The 25,334-nt window shown below is 47.3% G+C and overlaps 1 protein-coding gene across 1 annotated transcript in view; it reads left to right on the forward strand.

Annotated features, from left to right (window-relative positions):
- EDEM2 (ER degradation enhancing alpha-mannosidase like protein 2) overlaps positions 1–22,131 on the forward strand; it is a 278,489-nt gene extending 256,358 nt beyond the window's left edge. Inside the window, exon 11 of the mRNA XM_086932355.1 lies at positions 21,562–22,131. Coding sequence (XP_086788481.1) covers positions 21,562–22,056 — 495 coding nt within the window. The 3' untranslated portion in view covers positions 22,057–22,131. The remainder of the gene's footprint in view (positions 1–21,561) is intronic.
- The last annotated feature ends 3,203 nt before the right edge of the window (positions 22,132–25,334 follow it).

The following is a 25,334-nucleotide window of genomic DNA, read 5'->3' on the forward strand; positions in this document are numbered from 1 at the left end:
GGGGAGGCACCCTCGATGAAGATGTGGTGGGGCAGGGGTCTGTTGAGGCCCGGAGTGGATGTTTCTCATGGTAACTGTTTTCCAATTGTTCAGGGTGTTTCTGAGGTCTTTAGTGGGTAGGCTGGTGGTGAGGTTGGTGGGGTCAAGCGGGGGTTGAAATTGTTGTAGATAGCTTTGATTTTGTTGCTGAATAATTGTGATATGTTGGTGCAGATATCGTGTGAGGGAGTAATGTTGTTTGTGGTGGAAGTTGGTGTGGCAAAATCTTTGACAACACACAAACATCTTTCTGCATCTGTTGCTGTTTTTTCCTATGTATTCTGCTTGGGGATTCTTTTTTGTTTCTCTAATCTGCCAGTGGTAGCATCTCAGTGCTGCTTTGAAGGAGTCTTTGTCTGCTTCTTTGCAATTTTTCTCCCTCTTTTCGCCAGTTGTTTGAAATTATGTTGAGTAGCTTGGAGTTAATCAGTTTACCAACTCACTTTCTTCCTGATTCTCTTTTGTTTGTTGTTTTTGCGGGGTCCCAGGTAGCAGGCGCAGTCTGCAATCTATTTGTTCGAGTGTGATGGTCTGGTGATGTATTGAGTTAGCCTGATGTTTTCCAGGCTTTTGAGGAGTGCAGCGGAGTTTGGGTTCTTCCGCTTCTCCGGATGGAAATTGAGGTCTCTAAGTAGGATGTCTGCTTTTGCAGGGATGAAGTCTGCGATGTTGATAAAGCCGGTTCTGGTTCCTGGTGGGTGGTAAACAAGGGTTCTGTTCAGGGTGTACTTCTGTTCAGTTTGAAGTTTAGATGTTTCATATAGGGGGTTGCGTTCTCGGTGGCTGAGGTGCAGCTGACAGTTTCATTAAAGATTATTGTGAGTCCTTCTGGTTTGTGTTGGCGATTCTGTCATGCGATCTTCTATGCTTTTAAAAAAAAAATCTCTTTATTGTATTTACAAAAGTACATAGCAATACATCACCTCCAACGTGAAGGGGACGCCAATGTAAAACAGCAAACATCATATGAATGTGCAATTTGCTCATGGATCATACAGTTTGGCATCACCTACTATACACCTACATCTGTGGTTGACAGCAATATATAAAATTATACAATAACATCACTCCATCTCAGTAGTTACGGTGTCCTGAGTTTGCGGTCTAAGGTATTGGCGTAGAGGTTCCCATATGTCCTTAGGTCTGGAGGAGGTTGGGAGTTCCTCTGCATACAATTCCAGGTTTTCCCTGCAGTATAACAAATCCTTGACCCAGTGATCTACCTAAGGTGCTAATGTGCTCTCCCGAATCAGTGCTACTCAGTGTTTTGCCATCAATAGTGCAACATGTGCAAACTTTCCAATAACTCCTTTCAGCTGAGGTATGTAACACAATAAGGCCCACATGCATCATCCCGGGATTTTGCGAGTTCTAAAGTGCGAAAAATAGCGATTCGCATTTTAGAATTCGCAAAACGGGATGCATGATTATTTTCGGTAAATTTATGCGATTCAGTAAAAATCTCAATTTTTACCGAATAGCATAAATTACCGAAATACAATTTGCGAATTCGCTATTCCCATTGGTTCCTATGGGCCAAAAGGCCCATAGGAAGCAATGGGAAGGCATTAGCAAATTGCGATTTTCACTTTGAAAATCGCAATTTGTTAATGCATTTCATGGGTGCAGGGGGGGTCCAAAGGACCCCCCCATGCACCCCTGAAATGTATTTTTCGCATCATGTTTCACACACACATGTCCTAAGGACATGTGTGTCCGTAACATGAATGTTGAAAAAAATGCATTTTCAGCGTTTTAAACACTTTTTGCAAATTTACCGAGTGGTTCAACCACTCGGTAAATTTGACCCCCTAATTGCGATTTTGCAATTTTAAAAGTAATCATGCATTGCTTTTAAGAAATCGCAAATTTGCGATTTCTTAAAAGCAATCGCAATTTTAGAAATCGCAAAAATGTTGCGATTTCTAAAATTGCTTGATGCATCCAAAAAAGCATTTTTGGAATCGCAAACGGCCGATTTTAAGGAATCGCACCGTTTGCGACTCCAAAAATGCTTGATGCATGTGGGCCTAAGCATATTTGCTGTAAGCATTGTAGGGGAGCCCCAATCATGGCGTGAAGATGTTGGACAACAGAACTCGAAAATTTAAATACTAGGACGCAGTCGCACGCTAAATGCCAGAAATCGGCATCCTGCTGAACACATCTCTTATATTGACTAGTATCACGCAGGCCCAATCTGTGCAATTTTATGGTTTAAATCTTTTTGTTGATTTAAAAACAAGCAATAAACCAAGACCCTCGGCTCCTCAGAGACATTGCAAAGAGACAACAAGGCTGGGTTACATCGTTACCATGGGTAATAAGTATGGAGTGGGTCCACAGAATGAACAAGGGAAGGGACTAGTGGAAAATAGGAACCCCCCCCTCCCTAACCCACCCCCTCACCCTACCCGCCACCCTCCCCACCCACCCCTCGTCCACCTTGAACTAAAAAGAGGGAAAGGAAAAAAGGAATGAAAGCAGCCTGGTATTTAGCGACATTTCTTACGAGTTTCCGTGGAGGTGCTACTTGGAATCTGTGGGTCTGGGAGGCAAAGCAGTTGCAGGTACAGAGGACATGTTAACTCCCAAAACTCGGATACTAACAATGTCAGGAAGGGCCGCCATAACTCGGGGAACTCTGACCGCCCTGCCGGCCAGCGTAAGTGTGAGCTTCTCCATACCCAATACCAGCAAAGGTCGCTCCGGCGGGGGTCAAAGCGGTGTAAGCACTCTGGCGTGTAATACCAATAAGTGACAATTTTGGTCAGAGTTGCTGTGAGGCCCTTGTGATAGGCCGAGTGTCGTGCCCTGTGGTATATGCCTTCCCATTCCTTGTGGGTCAGTGGTCTTCCCAAATCTCTTTCCCATTGGGCACGGCCCGCGTTATGTGTGTATGTAGTGTTGGCTAAAAGCATTCTATAGAGATCCAAAATGATCTTCTTAGCAGAGCTGCGAGTTACGAGCCATTTCTCATAAAGGGTTAGTAGACGCTGTGCCTGTGGTTTGACTTGCGGGTGTAATGCCCAGTGGCAGATCTGGAGATATGGCAAACGTTCTTTTTCTGGGTTGTCATAGTGTTCTTTGAGCTGCGGAAATGAAATGATGCCATCCAGATCAAAAAGATGACCTAGGACCTACAGGGAGAAGAGAGCCAGGCCTGAAAGGCCCGAGTGTCTGTGCCAGGTTGGAAGTCCAGATTGCCAAACAGCGGTGTGAGGCGCGACGGAAAAGTTGTCAACTGTGTGGAAACGTTGGTACGGTCCCTAGAGTCCATGATGGTGCCTGTGATCAATGTAGCATACAAGTTAGGGGGCCGGTGCGGTTTGCGGAGAAAGGGGACCCCCTGCAATGGTCTACCTGCTACCGCCTGATCCTGGAATAGCCAATGCTTCTCTGACTCCGACCGTTGCCATTCCACCAGGTATCCGAGCTGGGCAGCATGGAAGTATGTTTGGATATCTGGTACCCCCACTGATCCCCTTTCTGGTGAAAGAACTGCAACCTGGTGTCGAAAGCGGGGTTTGCAGCCTTGCCAGATGAAGCGCGATAGCTCTGCTTGGGTCTGCTGAATTTAGCCCAACGAGGTTTTGAGGGGAAGGGTCTGGAAAGGATATAGGATCTGGGGGAGGATAGTCATCTTGGTAGCTGCAATCCTGCCTAACCAGGACATCGTACAATGTTTCCACCTTTTTAATTCTGTGTGTATGTGAGTGCGAAGAGAGGAGGAGTTGATGTCAGCAGTAGCCTGACTAGTGGGTGCTGATTGAATACCTAAGTAGTGGATCGCGACAGTTGCCCATTGCACCGGATGTTTCTCCTGGAGAGAGGCGAGGGTGTGCGGGGATAGAGAGAGGTCAAGAGCCATGGATTTGTCCATGTTGATTTTAAACCCCGATCCTCGCGCGAAGCTGTCGAGCTCAATAAAGAGGGAGCGCAGGGCTGTAACCAGTTCTGATAAGGATAGCAAGATGTCGTCTGCGTAGAGACTAGTGGTGTGGATGTCTCCCCCGAATTTAATCCTGGTGAGAAGAGGGTCCCTTCGAACTCGAAGCGCCAGAGGTTCCATGTAGAGCGCAAAGAGGAGAGGTGAAAGAGGGCACCCCTGCCTTGAGCCCCTTCGGATGGGAAAGTGAGAAGATGTGTGGCCGTTGACGCGGACCGTCGCTATGGGAAAACGGTAGCAGTTCAAGATTCGAGTTCAAAACTTCTCACCATAACCAGCAGCCTGCAGAACCATTTCTAGATAGGGCCAATGCACCCTATCCAAGGCCTTTTCTGCATCAATGTCCAGGAGCATATACTCGCCTTGGGTACTGGATGCTTTTTCTATCAGGTGCAGAATGCGTTTGGTGTTGTCGCTAGTCTAACTCTGTGGAATAAAACCGGCTTGATCAGGCTCGACTAATTGGGCCATGTATGGCACCAGGCGCCGCTAGGATACTAGTTACAATTTATTATCTACATTTAGTAGAGATATAGGCCTATATGCGCTGCATGCTGTCTTGTCTTTCCCTGGCTTCCCTGACTTCAGGATAACAACTATCGCCGCCTCCAACATCTCCCCTGGAATAGTGCCTGTTTGCTCAAAGGTGTTGAAGAGGCTCGTTAGGATGAGTGCCAATTGAGTGACATATAGAAGGTGGCCGTATAACCATCTGGGCCGGGTAATTTACCTAATTTGAGACTAGAGATCGCTGAGATAACCTCCTCTGTCTGTATAGCTCTGTCTAGGTAGTCAGCCTGTGACGGGGACAGGGAGGGCATGTGAGCCATAGCTATATACTCAGCACTATGTTGAGCATCTAACGGGTCTCAAGTGTAGAGGTCCTCGTAAAAGTCTCAGAACACCTCAGCTATAGCCGCGTCTTCAGAAATAGACTCACCCCCGGACGTACGAATAGTCTGCATTCCTTGGCGCTGTCGGGCTTCACGTAGCTTGTTGTCAAGGAGGCGACCACACCTGTCCTCCCGGGTATAATAATAATAGGAATGTCGGAGTCGAAGAGCTGCATATTCAGCTCTGTCCTGATCTAAGGCTGCACGTTGTTTCCTTTCAACACACAGCTGCCGCCAAGCACTGGAAGCCCCCGTTTTCTGGTGCAGTTGCTCGAGTTCTGAGACCCTCTGGGTGAGCTCTGCCCTCTTACGACTCCTCTCCTGATTCTGAGCAGAAGATATGGCTATGAATTCTCCCCTTATGACTACCTTTAGTGCCGTCCATTGGGTCGCCAGCGAGGTGTTTGTATTAGCATTAAGGGTAAGAAAGTTAGTGATAGCCCCCCGAATTTGCTCAATCACTGTGGATCGGTGCAATAGGATGTCGCGCAGCCGCCAATGTCTCAGGGGTCGGGAGGAGCACGGCAGCTAGACGGTGGCCAGGACCGGGGAATGATCTGAGAGTGAGGCCGTCAGAATTTCAGTGTCTATTGCATAAGCCTGGAAGGAAGTGGTGCTGAGGAAATAGTCTAGGCGCGTGTATGTCTTGTGGGCCCCTGAATATAAGGTGTAACTATGAGTGCGTGAGTGGAAATGTCGCCAAAGGTCTGAAATCCCCAGATCATGGAGGTGTGTCTGCCCTGCGCATGGAAGCACGCCTACTTGCGTTGTCCTCTGGCAGGAGTGATCTAGAACATTATCAAAAATTATGTTAAGGTCTCCCCCCAGCAACAAGTGTCGGTCTGAAGCTGCAGCCTTGCGGAGGGCGCTAAGGAGAAACTTGACTGCCCTATATTGGGCCCGTATACAGACCCAACAACAAATGTCACACCCCCTAGCAGAAACTGGTACATGAGCAGACAGCCCTTAATCTCCGCCTCCTTCTGCACGACTCTACCAGCGAAGGAACAGGAGACAAGTATGGCTACCCCTGCCGACTTCGAGGTGCTAGAGGAAAATAGTTGCGTAGTGAAGAACTTGCACCTCAGTCTATGGTGGTCTTTAGAGAGAAGGTGAGTTTCTTGAAGAAGGCAGATGTCCACCCTGGACTGTTATAAATAATTTAACACCGCCCTGCGTTTAATTGGGTTGTTCAAACCACTCACATTAAGGGTGAGGACCTTGAGGGAATCATACTGCATCAAAGAGACTCGATGGAGCTATGAGGCTATGTGTGCAGTTGGTCATAGTGTGTAGCAAGAAGCAAGGGGGCTTACCGTCAGATCGTGAGGGGGAGCATCTCAAAAAGGCAGCTGGGGAAGGTGGACGAGGGAACCCAAACTTTAAAAAAAACTGTGATAGAGTCAAGAGTTCCAACTAAGAACGAAAAACCCAGTCTATGTAGGAAAACCAAGTTCTGGAAAAATTGTCCGCCCTCCTGGAGTAGCCAGGAAGTCGTCGAGTCGGTGCTCGTGGTGTGGTCAAGGGGGGAGGTCCGGGTCCCCCCGCCGCCCACCAGAAGGCAGAGAACCACCATCAGGGACGAATAGGTGTCGAGTGTTTATTCCGCGTTGGGGCTCGGCCCAGCCAGAGCATCAGCAGCAGAGGTGAGAGCTTCTTGCTGGCCTTTCGCTATATCCTGCTTGTTTGGTTTTCGGAATCGTCGTCGTCTGGGTCGCTGCCACCCTCAATGCGAAGTCTCTGGTCCTGATTCATCACCCTGTTGTTCATCCTCCTCATTGGGCACCGCCAGGCCTAACAGTTGGCAAGTGCCTACGAGGGAGAGCAAAATGAGGCGGAACAGGTGCCTCCAGGAGTACGTAATGTTTTGTTGCCTAAGGTGCTCCGTCACTGGGAGGGACTGTCTTCGGCGCTGCAATGTGATCAGGGCCAGGTCCTGGTAAAGTACCGCAGAGTGTCCTTGATAGGAGATGGGGTGAAGGGACCTTGCTTTCGTGAGTATAGCTTCCTTGGTTTTGAAGTCCTGCAGACAGACAAGGATGCCAGCTGGTGGGGCGTTGGGTGCACGAGGTGGGCCGACCCTGTGCGCCCTGTCTATGATAATGTTGGTGTCACCAGGAGCTGCCAAGATGTGGCCGAAGAGACCTTCCGTGAAGGCAAAGAGGTCCTTGATGTTATCCGATGTCTTCCCTTCCCGAATCCTGATGTTGTGCTGGCGTGACCTGTTTTCCAAGTCCTCCAGATGCGTTTGAATATCTAGGTGCTGATCCTGCAGTCGGAGGATCTCTTGCTAGAGCATGGTCACTTCTGTCATCACATTGTACCTCTTGCCCAACAAGGTTGTGACCCGCTCCCCTATCAACCTCCCTGCGATTTTCCGCATCTGGGTGGTCAGTTCCGTTTTCACAGATTGATGTCAGACCTGAAAATGTTAAAGAGCATCTTCAGAAACGTTTTTGGTAATTAGTTCGTCTCCGACGTCGGACCGGGCCTGAGGAGTCACCATCTGGTATGATGCGGCCGGTAAGTAAGGGATGGAGTGAGCTCTTCCAAAGAGGTCTTTTAAGGACTTCTGTTTCCTCGTCCTAGCCGAGGACATAGTCGTGAGGCCCTCGGTATGGAGTCAATGTCAGGGTTTCGCTGTTACCCACCTCACCGTACAGCAGCGATCACCAGACGGCAATTCCGGCTGTGCTCTGGGGAAGGTGGCACGTTCCTGCTTCACCTGGGCACCCCTGGCACCCCACAAGTGCTTAGATAGGGCGTCGCTGCTCGAGCTCAGGACGGTAGGGCCCACACCCACTGGCGCTTGCCTCAAATTGTGGATCCACCGGGGATGTAGAGTGTGACTTGACGAGCTGCGAGGGTTCTCCTGTAGTCAGCCAGACCCAAAAAACTAGCATTGCTGCAAAGGAGGGCATGTACCCGCTCCGATATGCCCCAGGAGCCGCCACACCACTACACTGTCCACCTGGCACGCCAACACTCGACCCTCCGCTTACCTGGCCACCCGATCGGCTCCTGGCCGCCATTCCAGGTTGCGTCCTGAGTCCACAGAGCTGCACTCCCGCACCACCACCGCTGCGGAGCGCCCCGGGAAGTCACAAGCCGGGAGGGATACGGGCCTCCCGGTGACCCTAGTCTATTCAGAGTCTCTAGGCCGGTGCAGGCGTTTCCTCAGGCTCCCAGGGGACCGCACAATCAGGGATGACCACTCCCGGTCCCGCAAGGAGGCCCAGAAGTCAGTGCGCCGAGCGGTGAAAGCGTGCGTGAGCACCTATAGGGTGTGCTGCTGATGGGGGCCACTTCTAGTCGTCCCTATTGAAGTCCACCAATGCTGCCTTGCCCCAGACCCCCGACACTGCCACTTTGCACCGCAATCGGCAACTCCTTACCCTTCAGGTCCTGCGTCAGTCCAGCTCTCAGGGGCAAGGCCCACGGACCACCCGCACTACAGCGCCTCTCTCACGGCTGCGGCCTCCGGCAGTCTCTAATGGGAGGCAGGAGTTGATCCCAGAGCGGTGCAACCTGCTGGCGACGCTATCTTCCTAGGGGCAGCTGCTGAGGCAGCAGCTCCGGGTGAACCCGATGAACAGCCCCACGTGGCGGGCCGGCACCCAAGTCGAAGCGTAGTTCTCCACCAGTAGATTCGACCAGGCAACGCCCAGACTCCGCTCCCGGGGCAGGATCGGCGACTCCAACCAGTCCTCTCACCGACTGCAGCCGCGGCAGTAGAAGCTCAGCAACTCTGCGGCTGGGTTATGCGAGGGTGAGACTCACCACCGCCGCGGCAAGTCCGATGTGGCTCCAGCGGGCGGCAGGTGTACTGTGGGCCTCACGCGGCCTGGGACAGCTGCTCGCCACCAACAGCTTCGGCCTCCAGGGATTCTGGACGGGGACACCAGTGTGGACTGCGGCGGAGGGCACCCTTCTTTACTGCCCTCTCGTCGAGCAGAGGCCGGCCTCGGCGGACCCTGGTACGGGTCTCCCCTGTCTCGAGGCCTCCGCCCCCCGGCGTCCGGTGCGGAGTAGACTGCTCCCGGCGGTACAGACAGCGGGCACCAGCAGCAGACCCCCACGGCACTGAAGGTAGGAGCGAGACGGGGGGACACTCAGCTGTCGATTTCTGTCCTCTCGGCCCTCTTAGAAGCTAGTAGATGCTAAAGGTGGTGGACGGCGGGAAGGAGCTCCGTAGTTCGCTTCCTACCACGCAGCCATCTTGGCCACGCCCCCAATCTGTGCGATTTTAGAGGAGTATGATAAACTTGGTGGATATATTTGAAGTGAATAATTCTTAAATTGCCATTGGGAGAGAGGGAGCCCGTCAGCTTGCATATGTGTTCCCATTCCGGCAATGTAAGCGGGGGTAGAAGTCTGTCACTCCAACCAGCTAGACTTTTGGCACTAACGGTGACTTTCTCTTCCCGCACTCCTCTATATAGGTTCTTACTAATTTGCGACATGAGGGTGCAACTAAGAGCAATTGCAGGGATTGTAGAGCAGGAGGTTCAGTGGGGAACATGGGATAATGTGCTTTCACAGCAAGCTTGAGTCTGTGAAGCGTGAATTTAAAAGGCATAATGGGATTGGAGACATATTGAAGCTCTTCCAGTGTAATAAAACTCCCCTCCGGGTAGATGTCATGCAAGACATCAATGCCCACCTCCCTCAATGACCTAATCGGACCCACTTCCTGCGTTACCGAGAGCGCCGCATGATGGCTTGGTGAGCAAAATAACGATGGATTAAACACAGGTCTGTTACTGGGGGATGAATGTTTTGCCATTGTGCAACATTCCGTCCATCATCTTGTGTGTTTTGCTGTTCACCCTATGTGGGAAGGGTATGCCCAGACGTGGGTCCCGTGCTCACTACGCCACTGGAGTCAAGCTATCCTGGCTAAAGACTTTCGCCCTGACCCAGGAAGTTGATCCTTATTCAGGGGGTCCTTGTTGTTTACAATTGAACACGGCTGATGCTTGATTCCGGTCCAGGTAAGACATGGCTTGGCAGTTCGGGCTGGACTGTTCCCATGAGGCACAGGGTCAAGACTGATTTGCACATGCCATGTCTGAACTGGGGTGGCTTGGTGAGCAAAATAACGATGGATTAAACCCAGATCTGTGACTGGGGGTGAATGTTTTGCCATTGTGCAATATTCCATCTATCATCTTGTGTGTTTTGCTGTTCACCCTATGTGGGAAGGGTATGCCCAGACGTGGGTCCCGTGCTCACTATGCCACTGGAGTCAAGCTATCCTGGCTAAAGACGGCTGATAGCCAGAAACCTGTCCTAGGATGCTTGATTCCGGTCCAGGGAAGACATGGCTTGGCAGTTCGGGCTGGACTGTTCCCATGAGGCACAGGGTCAAGACTGATTTGCATATGGCCAAGTCTGAACTGGGGTGGCTTGGTGAGCAAAATAATGATGGATTAAATGCAGATCTGTGACTGGGGGTGAATGTTTTGCCATTGTGCAACATTCCGTCCATCATCTTGTGTGTTTTGCATGATGAGCCAGCGCAGGTGCATAGAGTGGAAGTTTGTCCGTCAGTTTCCCAATGGCCTGGTGGTATCAATTGAAATAATTTCGTGTTGTGGTGTGCCCCTTCTCGAGTGAGTGATAATGCCAGAAAGCGGAATAGGGTGTGCGTTCCCATCCTCCACTGGTATGTGCGGTGTGAAAGCAGGCGGCCTAAACCAATAGTATGCATATTGTGCCTGCACGCATAGATAATAGATGTGAAAATATGGGGCACAGAACCCCCCCTTTTGACATACTCTAGGGTCAATGTGCTCCAGCTGACCCTGGCTTGTTTACCACCCCAAATCAATTTCAACAAAAGAAAGCGAATAGTGGCAAAAAAGTGAACAGTGAGTTTAATAAGTATGTTGCTAAAAAGATATAAAAAACGAGGCAGAATTATCATTTTGATGATGGCGATACTGTCCGCCAGTGATAGGGGCAGTGTCATCCATCTCTCGACCTTCTGCTCCAGAGACGCACAGGTCCTCCCATAATTATCTCACACAACTATCTCTGGATCTCGATGTACTCACACCCCCAGATATTTCACCTGGTCAGTAGACCATATCAACGGGTCCTCCATAGTCTGGTGCGTAGTCACTGCTGTTAGCGGAATTATCACAGGCTTCCCCCAGTTGATAGTCAAACCCGAAAATAGGCAGAACCAAATGTATTCCCGGAGCACTTGAGCCAAATATTGTTGAGGTTCCCTTATTAACAGGACCATGTCGTCGGCATACAACGATATACCGACAGGGCGGTAAGTTCAGAGCGGTTTTCCTATGCCGTTGATGGATAATATATGCTACGGCTCCAGCACTAAAGCGAATAGCAAGGACGACAAGGGGCAGCCCTGTATGGTGCCTCGTTCTATGGTAAATGGTTCTGAAGTATGGACTCTCGCCGATGGGTCAGTATACAAGAGTTGTATCCAATTTATAAAAACCTCAGGAAACCCCATAATCTGCAAGATCCCAAACATGTAGCCCCACTCGATGGAGTTGAATACTTTCGCAGCATCCAACGGCACAGCCTCCGCATGTAATGTGGGATATAGCACGTGAAACATTTAAATAATGGTGCGCAAATTATGGGACGTGAAGCGCTCGGGTATAAAACCAGATTGATCTGGTAACACCAGACATGTCATCAGGGGCTACAGTCTTGTGGCGAGTATTTTAGCAAATATTTTCATGTCCACATTGATTAAGGAAAGGGGTCGATAGGAATCGCATGCAGTAGGCGATTTATCTTTTTTAAGAAGGGTAATGATCATTGCCTGTCAAAGTGCCTGGGGCAAGCTACCAGACTCATATGCCTCACCATACACCTTTAATAAGTAAGGAGTCAGGAGTTTAGAATATTCTTTATAGAATTTGGCCATGAGGGCTTCTGGCCCTGGAGTCTTCTTATTTGGCAGAGAGTGGATTGCTGCCTGTATGTCTGATGCATCTATCGGCTGACTGAGGTAGTCGCGATGGCCATCTGCAAGCCATGTGCAGGCGATGTCCCACAGATAGTCAGCGAACTCCGCTGCTCCCCGGTCCCACATGAGGTATACATATCAGCATAACATACACAAAATTGTTCAGCTATGGCCTGGGGTGTATAGTGCTCCTCACCTTTCTCATCTATTATTCTTGGGATGTGTTGGTGTTCTGAGCGAAACCTAAGCTTAGCGGCAAGGTTACAACCCGGTCTCCCCCTCTCCATAAGCCCTTGCAGTGTGTCGCCTGGCGAGATATCTCGTCTCAGTTTCAGCCAGGTCATTATAGTTCGGGATAAGTTCATGAATTTGCGCCAGTGTATTTGTGCAATGAGCTGTGGCATATTTTCGCTCAAGGCGCGATAACTCCTGCTCAGTTTCTGTAAGTTGCCCTCGAATATCTTTTAAAATACACGCCGTAGTGCCTATATAGTAACATTAAAGGCGTCCCACAAGGTTGCTGCACTGTATACCGTACCCACATTAACATCAAAATAGTGGCCAATTTATTTCCTGAAAGTGTCGGCATATACAGACTCCAGCTTGGCCTCCGACCTAAACCTCCAGGTAAACGGCGGCTGATTGTTAATGGGGATGGAGGCAACAAGTCGAACTGGGTTGTGATCAGACAGAGTGCGAGGGAGAAAGTCTATCTCCTTAATCCAGGTAGTGGCCCTTTCACTCAGCAAACAATAGTCTAATCTGGACCAGCTGCCATGCGCCGGTGTAACATGCGTGCCCTCCCACTCCTCCCAGTGTCTAAGCCGCCACACATCCACCAACCCAAATTTAAACAACGCGTCTCTTATTCCTTTAGCCACTCTAGGGGTTCCCCCACCCTGCTGCCTGAATTTATCCTTTCCTGGATCTAAATACATATTGAGGTCCCCACCCCATAACAACTCTGCTTCCGGCCACTCCCATAGTACATTAAGCATTCTGGTGAAACACCAAAGTTTGTCAGCGATAGGACCATACATGTTCATTTCATGCCTGTCTAGATAGGCAAAAATCTGTCTGATTTTCTTAGGAGAGTTAAGCCCTCGCACATTCCAAGTGAAACATGTAACCTTGTCACTTACAATCGCCATTTAGAGTGGAAAAAAACACGCATATACTCTATCCAACCACAAAAGTGAGTGTCAAAGCATGTCCATTCGCAAATCCGAGCAAGCACATTAAAGAAACCCATAGTTTCAGCTGTCCGTCCCCCCCACCCACTTCAGCAAACTCAACGTAAAGCCATGCCGTAACAAAACACATACCCCAATTAAATAAAACATAACTCCAATACGGTGCGGGGTACACCCAATTGGGAACGCTGTGGCGCTACTCACTCCCCAGATGATAAGGGAGGTGGCCGACAGCAAGAACAGTTTCCCCCCCCCCCCCCCGCCCCCCCACATCGCCATCAGTGATTAACATTACACAATCAGAATGGCAGTTCCAAACCAACTAAAAGAAAAGGAGGCGTTCCAAATACAACAGGCAGTTGAAGAGTGACCCAATTTGTGATCGAAATAACAGCCCGAGGCCAGTTAGGAAGTCACTGCAAATATCATGTCAAGCAAAAAAGAATCATAGCACCATTAACAAGGAATCAGCATGTAATAACACACAGTGTAGTGAACAGTACATCTTAGCTGTTGTCTTCAGGGTGGTCCTGAACAGGTGTTTTCTTGCGACTTAGTGATTTAGCAAAGTCCAGAGCCTGCTAAGGATTGGTAAATATCTTGGCCCTATCGTCTGTCCCAATACGTAGGCGTGCAGGGTATAACAACCTTCTCCGCAATCAATATATTTTTCACTGTCTGATATTCCTTTCTAGCAGCTTGAACAGCGGCCGTGAAGTTGGGGGAAAAGGCCAATGTGTTGTCCTGGTAGGTGACAGTGCCCTTCTGTCGAGAAATGCGAAGGACCCAATCCCCGTCTCTGAAATTGAGCAACTGCCCAGTGATCGGCCGGGGTGGAGCCCCAGGCGGCAGTCGATTCGATAAGGACTGGTGGTCCCTCTCCACAATTAGGAGTTGCAACAGATTCTCAAGGCCACAGATATCTCGAAGCATGTTCTCTACATAGGTTTCCTGGCGGCCAACGTTGGTTGATGTGGGTAGGCCCGTAATGCGCAGATTGTTACCCCGCGAACAGGCTTCAAGCTCCTCGTTCTTGGCCAGGATCACTGCAAGGACCGTGTCAATATTCATCACCTTAGACGATATCTGCTGAAGTCTATCCTCTGTAGTTGATATGCGCTGTTCTGCTTCGCCTTTTCTGATGGCTTGGTTATCTAACTTGGCGGACATATGCTCCATGCGGGTGTTAAGGGTTTCAATTTTTCCATCTATAGATTGAAGACTAGTCTGTATTGCTAATAGTGTCTTTTCCATATTTGAAGTGGGTTCCTCAGGAGTATCTAGTTCCGAATCTGAAGTGGCTCCACGGCCAGACCTGCCAAGCTTCTTCTGCTCGAAGGTGAGCCGAGGCTGTGACTTTTCAGGTTTCCCCATGTTGGACATGGTAGAGTCAGCACCCACACCTTCAGAAGCGCGCAAATAGTGTCCCCCGTGGTGATCAGCCCGAAACTGGAGCAAAATGTGTGATTGATCTCCCCACCACCAACTATGATCTGGGGGAAGAATAGCAACGAGAAAGCAGGCCCCAGTGTCCAACGATGGTTCACTCACCAGCTGAAGTGCTGCAGCCAGGACAGTCCCAATGGTATCGCGATTCCAAAGATGGCCCCAGTATCTCCCCCACCACGCACTCCGCTACAACTCTGGACCTGCAGGAGGAGCCTGAGCTATGCAATGGGTAGTCCTGGTGGGCAGTCAAAGCGCCAATTGAAAAGCGGGCTGGGGAGAGGGTGAAAGAACCAAAGTCTAAGCAGTGCCCTCAGTTCGACAGTGGGCTGTATAGCTTAAGCATGCAGTGGTAGCGGAGAACTCCATGTCCTCTGCATCTCCAATCCGCCTTGCCCACACCACAACGTCAGAAGTCAAACTGCGGTGCTCTAAATCTGGATGCACCCACCGCATCGTCCCGCAGAACCAGCAGGTTTAAGAGTCAAAAAGGTGAGTCTGCGCCTCCCCTCAGCAAGTGGCATCACCCAGGGGAGGCCCCAATGAGGGGGGTCATCCAGCAGCACAAATATCGGAGGCACAGTCAGGCTCACATTGTGTCCGTCATATGGGGGGATCCGCCACAGGCCAGCGGCGATAGATGTCGGTTTCCTCCGCAGCGCCCAGCACAATCGTCCCACTGAGCGCCAAAAAATTTCACCTGCTCCGGCGGGTCGTGCGTCTTCAGCGGGCTACGTCTGAGACATACGGGATCTCCGCACCCGTCGTTGCTGTGAAATAGAGTTCAAGCAAGCTCCTACCACAAGCTTCCACACTTTACCCTGGGTCCGGGCGCCACGAACTCTGCAACCCTCAGCGTTCTCGGGGGAACGTAACAGTGTCAACCGCTCGCCTTCTGCCTGTAATGGCGTCCTGGTTTGAGAGCCCGGAAGGAGGCTGCAGAGGACTGTTGGGGTGGGGGGGAAGGGGAGTGGAGGATGGACCAGGGTTCGTGCTGCTGGGTACAGTCCACCCAGCACCATGGTCTTCCAAAAAAGAGGAAGCATGTGTTCCTTTATCGATCCGTTAATCTGATAAAACAGATGCCAAGGCAGGGCTGGTTTGTATCCCTGAAATCAGTCATTTTTTTAAAGCAACATGTTGACAGTGTAAGTGAGATGTGCTTTGCTTACACAACTTATCGCCTCTAGAAGAGAGGCTCTTAAGTCTTCTTCATGTTCAGTACTCTATAGAACACCACTGCGTTGTGCTACTACTGGTTACCAGTTATTTTAGTAATTCCCTAGGGGGTCACTATCTAGTCTCAGTTTCCAGTACATAAGCCTCACCTTGGCTGTGGGAACCATGAGTTACAATATAGAGGAACATTTCCAAGATAGAAGATAAAACCTGCTGAAGACGAGCAGGGTGAGGGCCACTGTTTTTCTTCAGTCAAGGATCATTGCAAATCCTCCTTCTGGTTTGTGTTGGTGATTCTGTCATACAATCTTCTATGCTTCTGGGACTAGCGTAGCAATGTCGGGTGCAGACTCAGTGGTCAGCCATGTTTCCCTGATTCGGAGGATGTCCAGGGCTTCATTGAACAAGATGTCCTAGATTCCTGTGTTGTATTTGCTGAGAGAGTGAGTGTGGAGGAACATGCATAATAGGTTTCAATGTTTGCTAGCAGGTGTGGTGGTTGTATAAAGTGTGTGATGTGTGGGTGGTTTAGTGTGATGGATGTGTTCCTGCACTTAAAGCAACAGTGGGTGCAAGTGAAAGCTCGTTCTATGTTGTGCGGTGCAGCAGCCGGGTCAGCTACCCTGGTTTCAGAGCACGGAGGGAGGCTGCGGAGGACCGTTCGGGGGTAGGAGGCATGGACCAAGGTTTGTGCCGCTGGGTACAGTCTACCCAGCGCCAGTCTTCCAAACAAGAGGAAGCATGTGCTCCTTTATCCGTCTATTAATCTGATAAAAACAGATGCCAAATAAGGGGCTGGTTTCTATCTCCAAAAACAAAGTCTTTTGATTACAGCAACCTGCTGACAGTGCAATTAAGCTGTGCTTTGCTTACACAACTTATCAGCACCTCTAGAAGAAAGGTGTTTAGGCCTTAAGTTATCTTCATGTTCGGTACTCTATAGAAAACCATGATTCCATGCCACCTGAGCCTTTAATGTAATTGATATGTAATTAAAGAAACCTGCACTTCATGGTTTTACCGGCGGGGAATCAAGCCTCTAGTAATGCACTTATCTCACCAAGACCCCTCTGAAAAACCTAATTGTTGCGGTTCCCGAGCAGTAATAATAATGAGGTTTTTCAGAGGTGGTATGGAATCATTGTACACCTGTGCGTGCATGTGCAATTGTTGCACTTGTTTCTTTAAGAGTTGTATTTAGTAGATACAATTTAGGAGTGGAACTAGTTCTGTTTTATAACTATACTAGGTCCTGAAGAATAGCCGAGAGGGATAGGCTAGAAACATGTCGATCAGTAGGGTGTGAGAACATTAATTCCCAGTGACCTCATTCTTTTTCCTTTTTTTAACCTTGCAGACTAGGGGTCAGAATAAAGCACCTTTACCCACTAGCCAGGTAATTTTAAATATACTTCCTTTTTATTTCACTCATCCGCAGCAGATACATCTGTCTCTCATAGTCTGTAAAAGCAGTGCTCCCGCGTAATCCGTTTGGTCACAGCACGCCCCGTTCCATAGCGGAACGGGAAGGACCCTATGATGAAGCATGCCACCCAGGGGTTACCCTGGTGGGTGAGGGTTTTAAGAAAAACCTAAGGGTTTTCTCAGGTAAAGGGACAAGACTCCCCTTGCCTTAATAAGGCTGGGTCCTTTATTCCTATATATAATTCTGTTTGGAGGGTGGCCCCAGCCCACGTCCTCTCTCCCCCCTTTTTTGTAGACAAAAATATTACCAAGCAGCCCAACTCCAATTATTCTTCGACTGATCCCTCTACGAAACGGAGCACCACTAAGGTACATATGGATGCAGCAGTAATGGGATCGGCCCCATGGGCTATACTGAGGGTCCTGAAACATGTGAGGTCTGCAGTTTGCTATGTCTCAGAAATACTGAAAACCATATTTGAGATTTGGGATCTCGTTACTTAAAACCTCCAGAGTAACCTCATTTCCATCCCTCTTTACACCCCTGCAAGGCAATATGGATTTTCACCCAGAGAGAGGAAGGAAGGACTTCTGCTTTGGTCTGATCTGAGAGGGCCTGTAGAATGTTACAGGACATAGTCCAAGGGGGTAAGAATATGGATTTTCGAGAATAAACGGATGAGATCCGTCCAGCTGAGTCACTGGATCCTTTCCCGGATAAACAAATTGCCAGCCAATTGGTTGCTGACAAAGTGGGAAAAATATTCACCACTTTTTCCAGCCCCACAGGTCTCATCTACAATATCTATACACTCCTGACGGAGGAGACTGGGGACCTGGAGGGGTCCTATATGAAGCATTGGTCCTGACGTTTGAAACGCCATATCCTGCAAAAACAATGGCCAAATCTCTGGGTAGATATACCATCCTCCATCCTGCAGGCAATGACCATATGTCGAAGGGAGATTGGAGAATAATCTTCAGTATGCTGAAACAGCTAATAGTGCAGAATTGGAAATCACCCATATACAATATATGAATGAGCGAATAAGTTATGCGCTCTGATAGCTGTGGAAAAACTTAATTGGGGATGCCACAAAATTGACCATAACATTGATAGTCCATGGCAGATCCTGGTCGACTACCTAGAAGGTGCTGGGCCTGGCCTGAGATGCCCCAGATCATTCAGTTCGCTCTGGCTGTTGACTTGAAGGGTGGAGACTTTATATATATCAAATGAAGAGTAACTACTCCTTAATACCTGGGGGTGGAGCTTACCTGACTCCAAGATGGGTTCGAACTAAGGGAGCTCCGTCGGCTGATTTTCTGTCCTAAACAATCCTGGAGCCCATTGCTGCCAAATTGATCAAGTTATTACCCCTTCTATCTCCTACTCATAAAACCTGCCCAGACCACTGGAAAAATGCCCTCGAGTGCAGCTATGGCACTACGGGGAACAACAGCGGGGGTCAAGCTTTCTCTACTGGCCTGCAGATCTGGAGTTCTGGGCCCCTCACTGCAGAGGATAGTTGTGAGGGGGGCATGGGCATTGTGCTGGACCGTTGCTGGGTCCCGGGGCTATGTGGGTAGACTTGTGGCTGCCAGGTGAACAAAGGAAGCCTGAAGCTGTCCTGTGGTCTCGCTCTCGTTAGTCTTGACTGACGTTTGGGGATGGACCCCATGGAATTGCTGGAGGCCACAAGCACCTGATGAGAGAGTCTTTGGTGCTGCTGCGGTTGCATTTTCTTGGGACTCTGCTGCGGAGCGCTCTCCCACCTCGCCGGATACCGAACTTTTGCGCGACCATTGAAGTATAGACATCACTTGGAATTAATATATTAGCAATGACCACAACCATTTATGTGTGGCCATAGGTGTGCACCTTTACTGAACTGAAAAGGGAATTGCCTCATTGGCAGGCTACAACCCATGCTATCACACTGCGATTCACAGAGGAAGACTATCACCACGAATACAGAGGGCTTTGATGGGTGCCTCTCACGGGGCTATCACTCAGTATAGTGTGGACTATATGATCTCGACGGCCGTCATTCGTGTAGACCTTGGATGGGTTGTGGCCTGTTGGTTGTGCCCACACTGAGGTTAGGTGCGCTTGCGGGACCGGTTGAACAGATACTCTACACCGGGACTGCACCTCTGGAGCTATCGCCTTGTTAGAGGCCAGAATGGGTAAAACAGACAGATCTCAGCCTAAACTTCAATTTGAATTGCGTAGAACCCCCAGACCCCGTGAAGCGGAAATCACTGACTTCGGAGCCACAACTGAAAACACTGAACTTGTTATAGATGCAAACCTGAAACAAATACTGACGATCATGCAACATAGTCTGGCCACAATAGACGGTAAGATTGATGCTCTCTTTCAGAATGGACAGAATGTCGTAGACTATTGCCTGCAAGGTAATTGCAATTGTGGCTGCTTGTTTAGTTGCAATAATCAGTGCTCAGTAGGTTTCCTAAACATTTTGGCCCCTGTGTCACTGCACCTACTGCACATCATGACCCTTGTGCCTGCAAGGATAAGTGAGGAAATCGTTTTTATCCAGTAATAGATGTGTTCTGAAAAAGGCACGGTTGCAGACAAACAACTTAATTATTGTGAAGCTAGACATAAACACAAAAGCTTAAACAAAAGTGTATTTAAAGTTATATAACTCTACAAAACGAGTTGCCATAGATGACATAAATAAAGCATGTGCTTTTCACATAAAAATGAAACACAAGCATTGTTAAAATGGGTTACAATGTGGCTGGCTCTTTCCTGTGAAAATAGGATATCCTGTCCTTAGCAGTGACGGGCCATAAACAGTGTAATTTGTCAAGATCACCATATGTTGGGCTGAATCATTGACTGAAATGCAACTTTGTACTTTTTTCTTAAAAAGGCAGTTTCACAAATTAAATGGGCTCACTAAAGAAGAGGAATTTTGCAGACATGTTAAATGCGAAAAAGTCTCTTCAAAATTTCAAAAAATGTACTTCATTTACATGAAGGACTGTTTCATTTTAGTAGTACTAGTACATCAGACTAAATCAGTGCCATCCGCAAGCACACTACCAACCTTTGCATGCACCATACCCCTAGTCCCCCTCCCCCGGGTGAAAACGGGCAAGCATTTATTTACAAGTTAATCAACGTGGAAGAAAGCAAGTGCAAGGGTCTCCTACCCACTAAACATTTGAGCCACCTTCATTTGTAAAGACAATTTGCAAAAACTGTGTTAAATATGAAGAAGTCTCATGTAGAACTGTTTGATCTAAGAGTACATCAGACCGAAGGACTGAATACTAGTTTAGAGGATAGCGTTACTCCGTCACAAATCTGATGGCTATCCCGTCTTCCAAATAAAAATTCCATGTGATACTATGGAGATTGTAATATGGTGGACGGGATATCCATCATGTTTGTGACGGAGTATCCCCTCTACCAAACTCGCAATCAGGCCCTAAATCATAGCAAGTTTTTTTTTTGTAAGTAATAGCTTTCAAACATGATTTTAGAAACGTTCATGCTTCTATCTACCCTGACAATGCCAATGGTGAACTTCATGCCCCATGAATGAAATGCAAATGTTTTGTGCCACTGAAGAACGAGATACCTTTTGAGATGGCTATGTCTAAAATAACATCTAAAAAAAGGCACTAGCAGGCACTATGGAAAAAGTACTCTGCATTCCTCTTTCCTGTAAAAGCTCTCACTTTGAAGTCAGCCGAAAACAAAATAAATGTAAATGTATGGCTTCCTTATAGACACAGTTGACCTCGGTCCTTGAATGCCCAGCAAATGTAATGAGATAAGAACAAGGTTTACAGGCCTATTTGTTACAGAAAATGAGTTTGTGGAAGAATACGGTAAACACAGTTTTGGCATGGAGAGGATCGAACTCGAGCTGGGAAGCCTAAAGTAAATAAAGCCAGCGAATGAAAAGCCAGAAAACGTGAGTTACAACCACAAAGCCAATGGCAAGCAACGGGCAATGCATTCCCAGGTCAACTCTCTGAAACTTCGCAAGTTTTTTTCATATACCACACAGCTGCCCTGTCTGGTAGGCTGCAGCCTAAAAGGGCCCGTGGACCACTCGTGGCCACGCCCAATGCTAATGCACTTGTGTGCTGTGTATTACTGGCTTGATCAGTGACTGGCCCTTGCCCAAAGGCCCCACACATCTCTATGGACACCTTATTTATTAAGTACAGGAATGAGGAAGGATCAAGAAGCTAATATTAATATGTTTGAAGAATTACAAATTAAGTTATGAAAATGATTTATTTATTCTCGCTGCTTTTGCTTTTTAAATAGATTTTCCTCATCCGTCTTTGAGAAAGTAGTTTTGTGTGTTTTTCTGTAGTGCTTCGAAATGACCCTCTAGGAGCCAAAAGTAACATTTCGTATTGTTTTTAACTTGATTGTGTAATCGTATCTGAACCTCATCAGATTGTGCCGTGTCCTTTATTATGTTGCAGATCAAAGATGTGAGAGATCACAGACTGGATAATCGTATGGAAAGTTTTTTTCTTGCTGAAACAATCAAATATTTGTATCTGCTCTTCGATCCAGCGAACTTCATTCACAATGATGGTTCAAGCTTCGACACAGTCACTACACCGTACGGCGAGTGCATTATTGAAGCTGGAGGGTACATCTTCAACACCGAAGCCCATCCCCTCGATCCTGCTGCCCTGCACTGCTGCACGGCACACAAGGATGAGCAGGGGGAAGTGGAGGAATTGACGAGGCAGTTGTATTCCTCTAATAGAAGCAAAAGGGCATTTTCAAAGGATCAGGACAAGGATGATAGAGACACCTCACACTCCAGCGCAAGGAGGGAAGCAAACACCAGCTACACAAATGATGTAAACAGGCAGGACACCGTACTCAGATGCCCAAGTCAACCTTTTCACTCCAAACTCTCATTGCTAGGGCAGGTTTTTTTGGACACTGTGGAACAGGGTGGATGATTTCTATATGTAAATAGACTTTGCGTTCAAAAGTTAAACAAATGACCAATTAAAATTATATATAAAAATTAAAAAGGGTTTCTGCCTTGGCATCTTTCCATATTCTTCCCATCTTCTCCCTCTTAACAGTGTTTCCCTTAAAGCAGGATTTAGCAAACCTATTGAAAGGAGCTGTAACAATTCCGAATGTTACCACAAATGGAACTTCTGCTACTGCTGCTTATTGCCACCCTCCGCAGAAACACAATGTACATAACTGTCCTCTTTAGGAGTGTGTAGTAATCTCATGTTATGTGTATGCATTTGTAGCCCACCACAGAGTGCCGAGTTAATACCAATTTGGGGAGAAACGTTAGTTCTTGTTGCAGTATACTCCATGTGTTAATTGCCCATTATTCTGCCCAGCTCGTAACCAGGGCCAAAGTGAGCTGTGATTTCAAGTAATAGTCGAGCCTCCCATGCCACAGTGTACACATTTATTTAAAACAATCTTACTCTTATGTAAGAGCGGGTATTGATGGCGCAGTGAGATTCAAGAGTGGGTTATTAGAATGAACAATATATATGCTCTGAATGGCAAAGAGGGAGAGTAGACCTTCAGCTGACTAGGAGATGTGCGCTTGAAACTTGTAGTCACGACTTGGTAAGAACATGTTCAATTTAATCTGATTTAGTCTTGAAAGTAACACCGATGAATGTTTTTAATATAATAGCTATCTGTTCAACACTGAGTGGCTGAAATAAGAGCATTATTGAGTAAGCAGAATAGAAAAACGTTACAGTGCAGGGATGATTCTAGTAAAGGATAGGTCAGACTTTAATGGATTTGGATATTTATCATTTGTTTTCAATTCAGGACCAAATTGATCAATATGATTAAGCAGGTGTTGGGGAAAGGGTAAGTGGGCAAAGGGATAAACAGGATGGTTTTTTAATTAGAGTGTTATTGTTTTTAATAGTGAAGATCCGCCATTCGACATAGTTGAGCATCAAGCAAGAGGGGGGATAACAAAGACATATTTTTATCTTTACAAACAGTGGAAATCAAGAGAAATGGAGGTAGAGGTTCACCCAAAAATGTCTGTGTGTTAGATGTCTGGGAAATGTAACATTTGTTATGTCTTTGATATCTTTTCACGGGCACCATCTTCAGCTGTGGGAAATGCTGAAGTAACTCTGAGCAGTAGAAAAAACAAATGTTCATGGGATACTTTTCTGCATCAACATCTGCGCTCTCTGCTGAAATAAGCAAGTCGTCTTTGCCCTGTCATTTGAATAAGTCATGGACATATATCTATGGAATGATTCCTCTGTTTTCGGTCTACTCACATAACATGATATGTTTATTTTGTAGAGCACACAATGAACCCTGAGGGAGAAGGTTGTTCAGAGATAACATATGTTAATTGCTACCCAATTCAGTGGTACTAATTTTATCACCCTCTGAAAGATAAAAGGCTGAGTTGACCCATAGGAAATGGACCCGGTGACCATAACAGGCCACAGGAGTGGGTACATTAGCACACTGATTGACCTGAACCAACATCTTTTGATTTCACGCCTCCAGCTGAGTGGACTCCCTCTTGGAGCACTGTGGTTAGCAGTCGGCAGTACCATTTGTTACCGTAGGCTTCCTTGGCTGGTTGAGGCTGAATCGGTGGGATGCGGACCGAGACCATCCAGCCTGGTTTAGGCTCAGTGATGTATAGTGTGCAAGGCATATGTCGGAGTCGATATGTTTGCAGTGAAAGTCAACAGTTAAATACTATAACATTTTAGCCTCAATCTACTTATAGAAAGAAATCACAGTAGTTTTTTTAGTCTTGAGTCTGCGACTACGTGTTGTTTGGGGTACTAGGGCAGTCAGATGTCACTAGGCTGTACGAATTCAAATATTTTACCAATAGTGCTCAGGCTCACAATACTGTTGGACCTCAAATTAGATAATTGGGTTCCCCCTTTTGGACTTTGGGGTAGGGACGCAGAGTAGTACAAGTTTTATTCAAGGAGGTGGTTTTGGTGTAGACATCTGAAATTCTTAATGGCACAGTATTAAACTTCAAATAAGGTTTATTTCAACAATGGTCGTCATAAAAGCAGGAAAACATGTACAATATATACAGTTAAATAAGGGAACAGTTAATAAAAGTATGTATAAAATGGAGTTATGAGATGAACTAGTATGAGAGCCAAAGCATCGCAACATACAGAATTATAGTACTTCTAGACTTCATCAGAAACAAGTGCCTTCATAAAAGTTCATACAATACAGATTAAAGCAGGAAAACATAGGAAAAGCTACAAACATATTTTAAAAAGGTAGATGTTACTAAAAGAAAAGATTAAAAGAGACATGTTGGACTTTAAAACATAATTCCTTGTTTAAATTTATACACCCGTTCATTTATTACTCTATATCAGTAAGGATTCCGGCCGAAGACCAGACCAGAAATTTAGCAACTGCACAGGTGTGGGTTGGTTTGGGGTGTGAACTAAGGATCCTAAGAGTGGTATGTCTGTGCTGGGTTCCCAGCTGTTTACATATCAATTTTATCCATTTCGTCATGGGGCAGGATATCCTGGACAGACAAAAAAAAACATGAGCAATGCATTATGGGAAACTCTTACAAATAGGACACAGAGCATCAACATTTGGGTCTCATTTATTAGTAAATGTTTTCAGTGGCAGCGTACCAATCCTAAACTGAAAATATAATTGCCTATCTAAAGGAACGGCAATGGCATCCGAATAGGGTTCTGAAAAACTGGAGCAGTTGAAATCTAAGAATTTCCCCTTTAGGGAAGATCTTTGAGTCACTACAGCATCGCTTTGCCTGACCCACATCCAGTATAGTTTGTTTTACGTCATTGCGGAGGGAATCTGTTCGCAGTTGGATTTTCCCAAAAGGATTGTAAGCCAATGGCTATTAGTAGTTTTTTTTCACTTGTCTAAGCCAATCAATTGTATTAAATATATCAGCCTCCTTCACATAACACAGCGGACGAAGCCTAGCTTTGTCAACTAATTCATCCCTGCCCAAATCTAGCATCAGGGGTTTAATAGGTGTGTTGGCAGGGAGACGAGCTATCCTTCTCAGGAATGTATTCTCCGATTTTGTTAATGATGTTATGTTTGAAAAAACCACAATTCTAAGCCATGCAAGACTTTGCCGACTGCTTTAGCATCATAGATCTGTAGTACTGGAGCAATGGGTTTTCTAAACGATCTAGAGTGCTCATTCAGTATGACACCTGCAATCTTTTTATGTTTGAGCGTC

Source organism: Lissotriton vulgaris, chromosome 7 (assembly GCF_964263255.1).
Source record: "Lissotriton vulgaris chromosome 7, aLisVul1.2, whole genome shotgun sequence".
NCBI lineage: Eukaryota > Metazoa > Chordata > Amphibia > Caudata > Salamandridae > Lissotriton > Lissotriton vulgaris.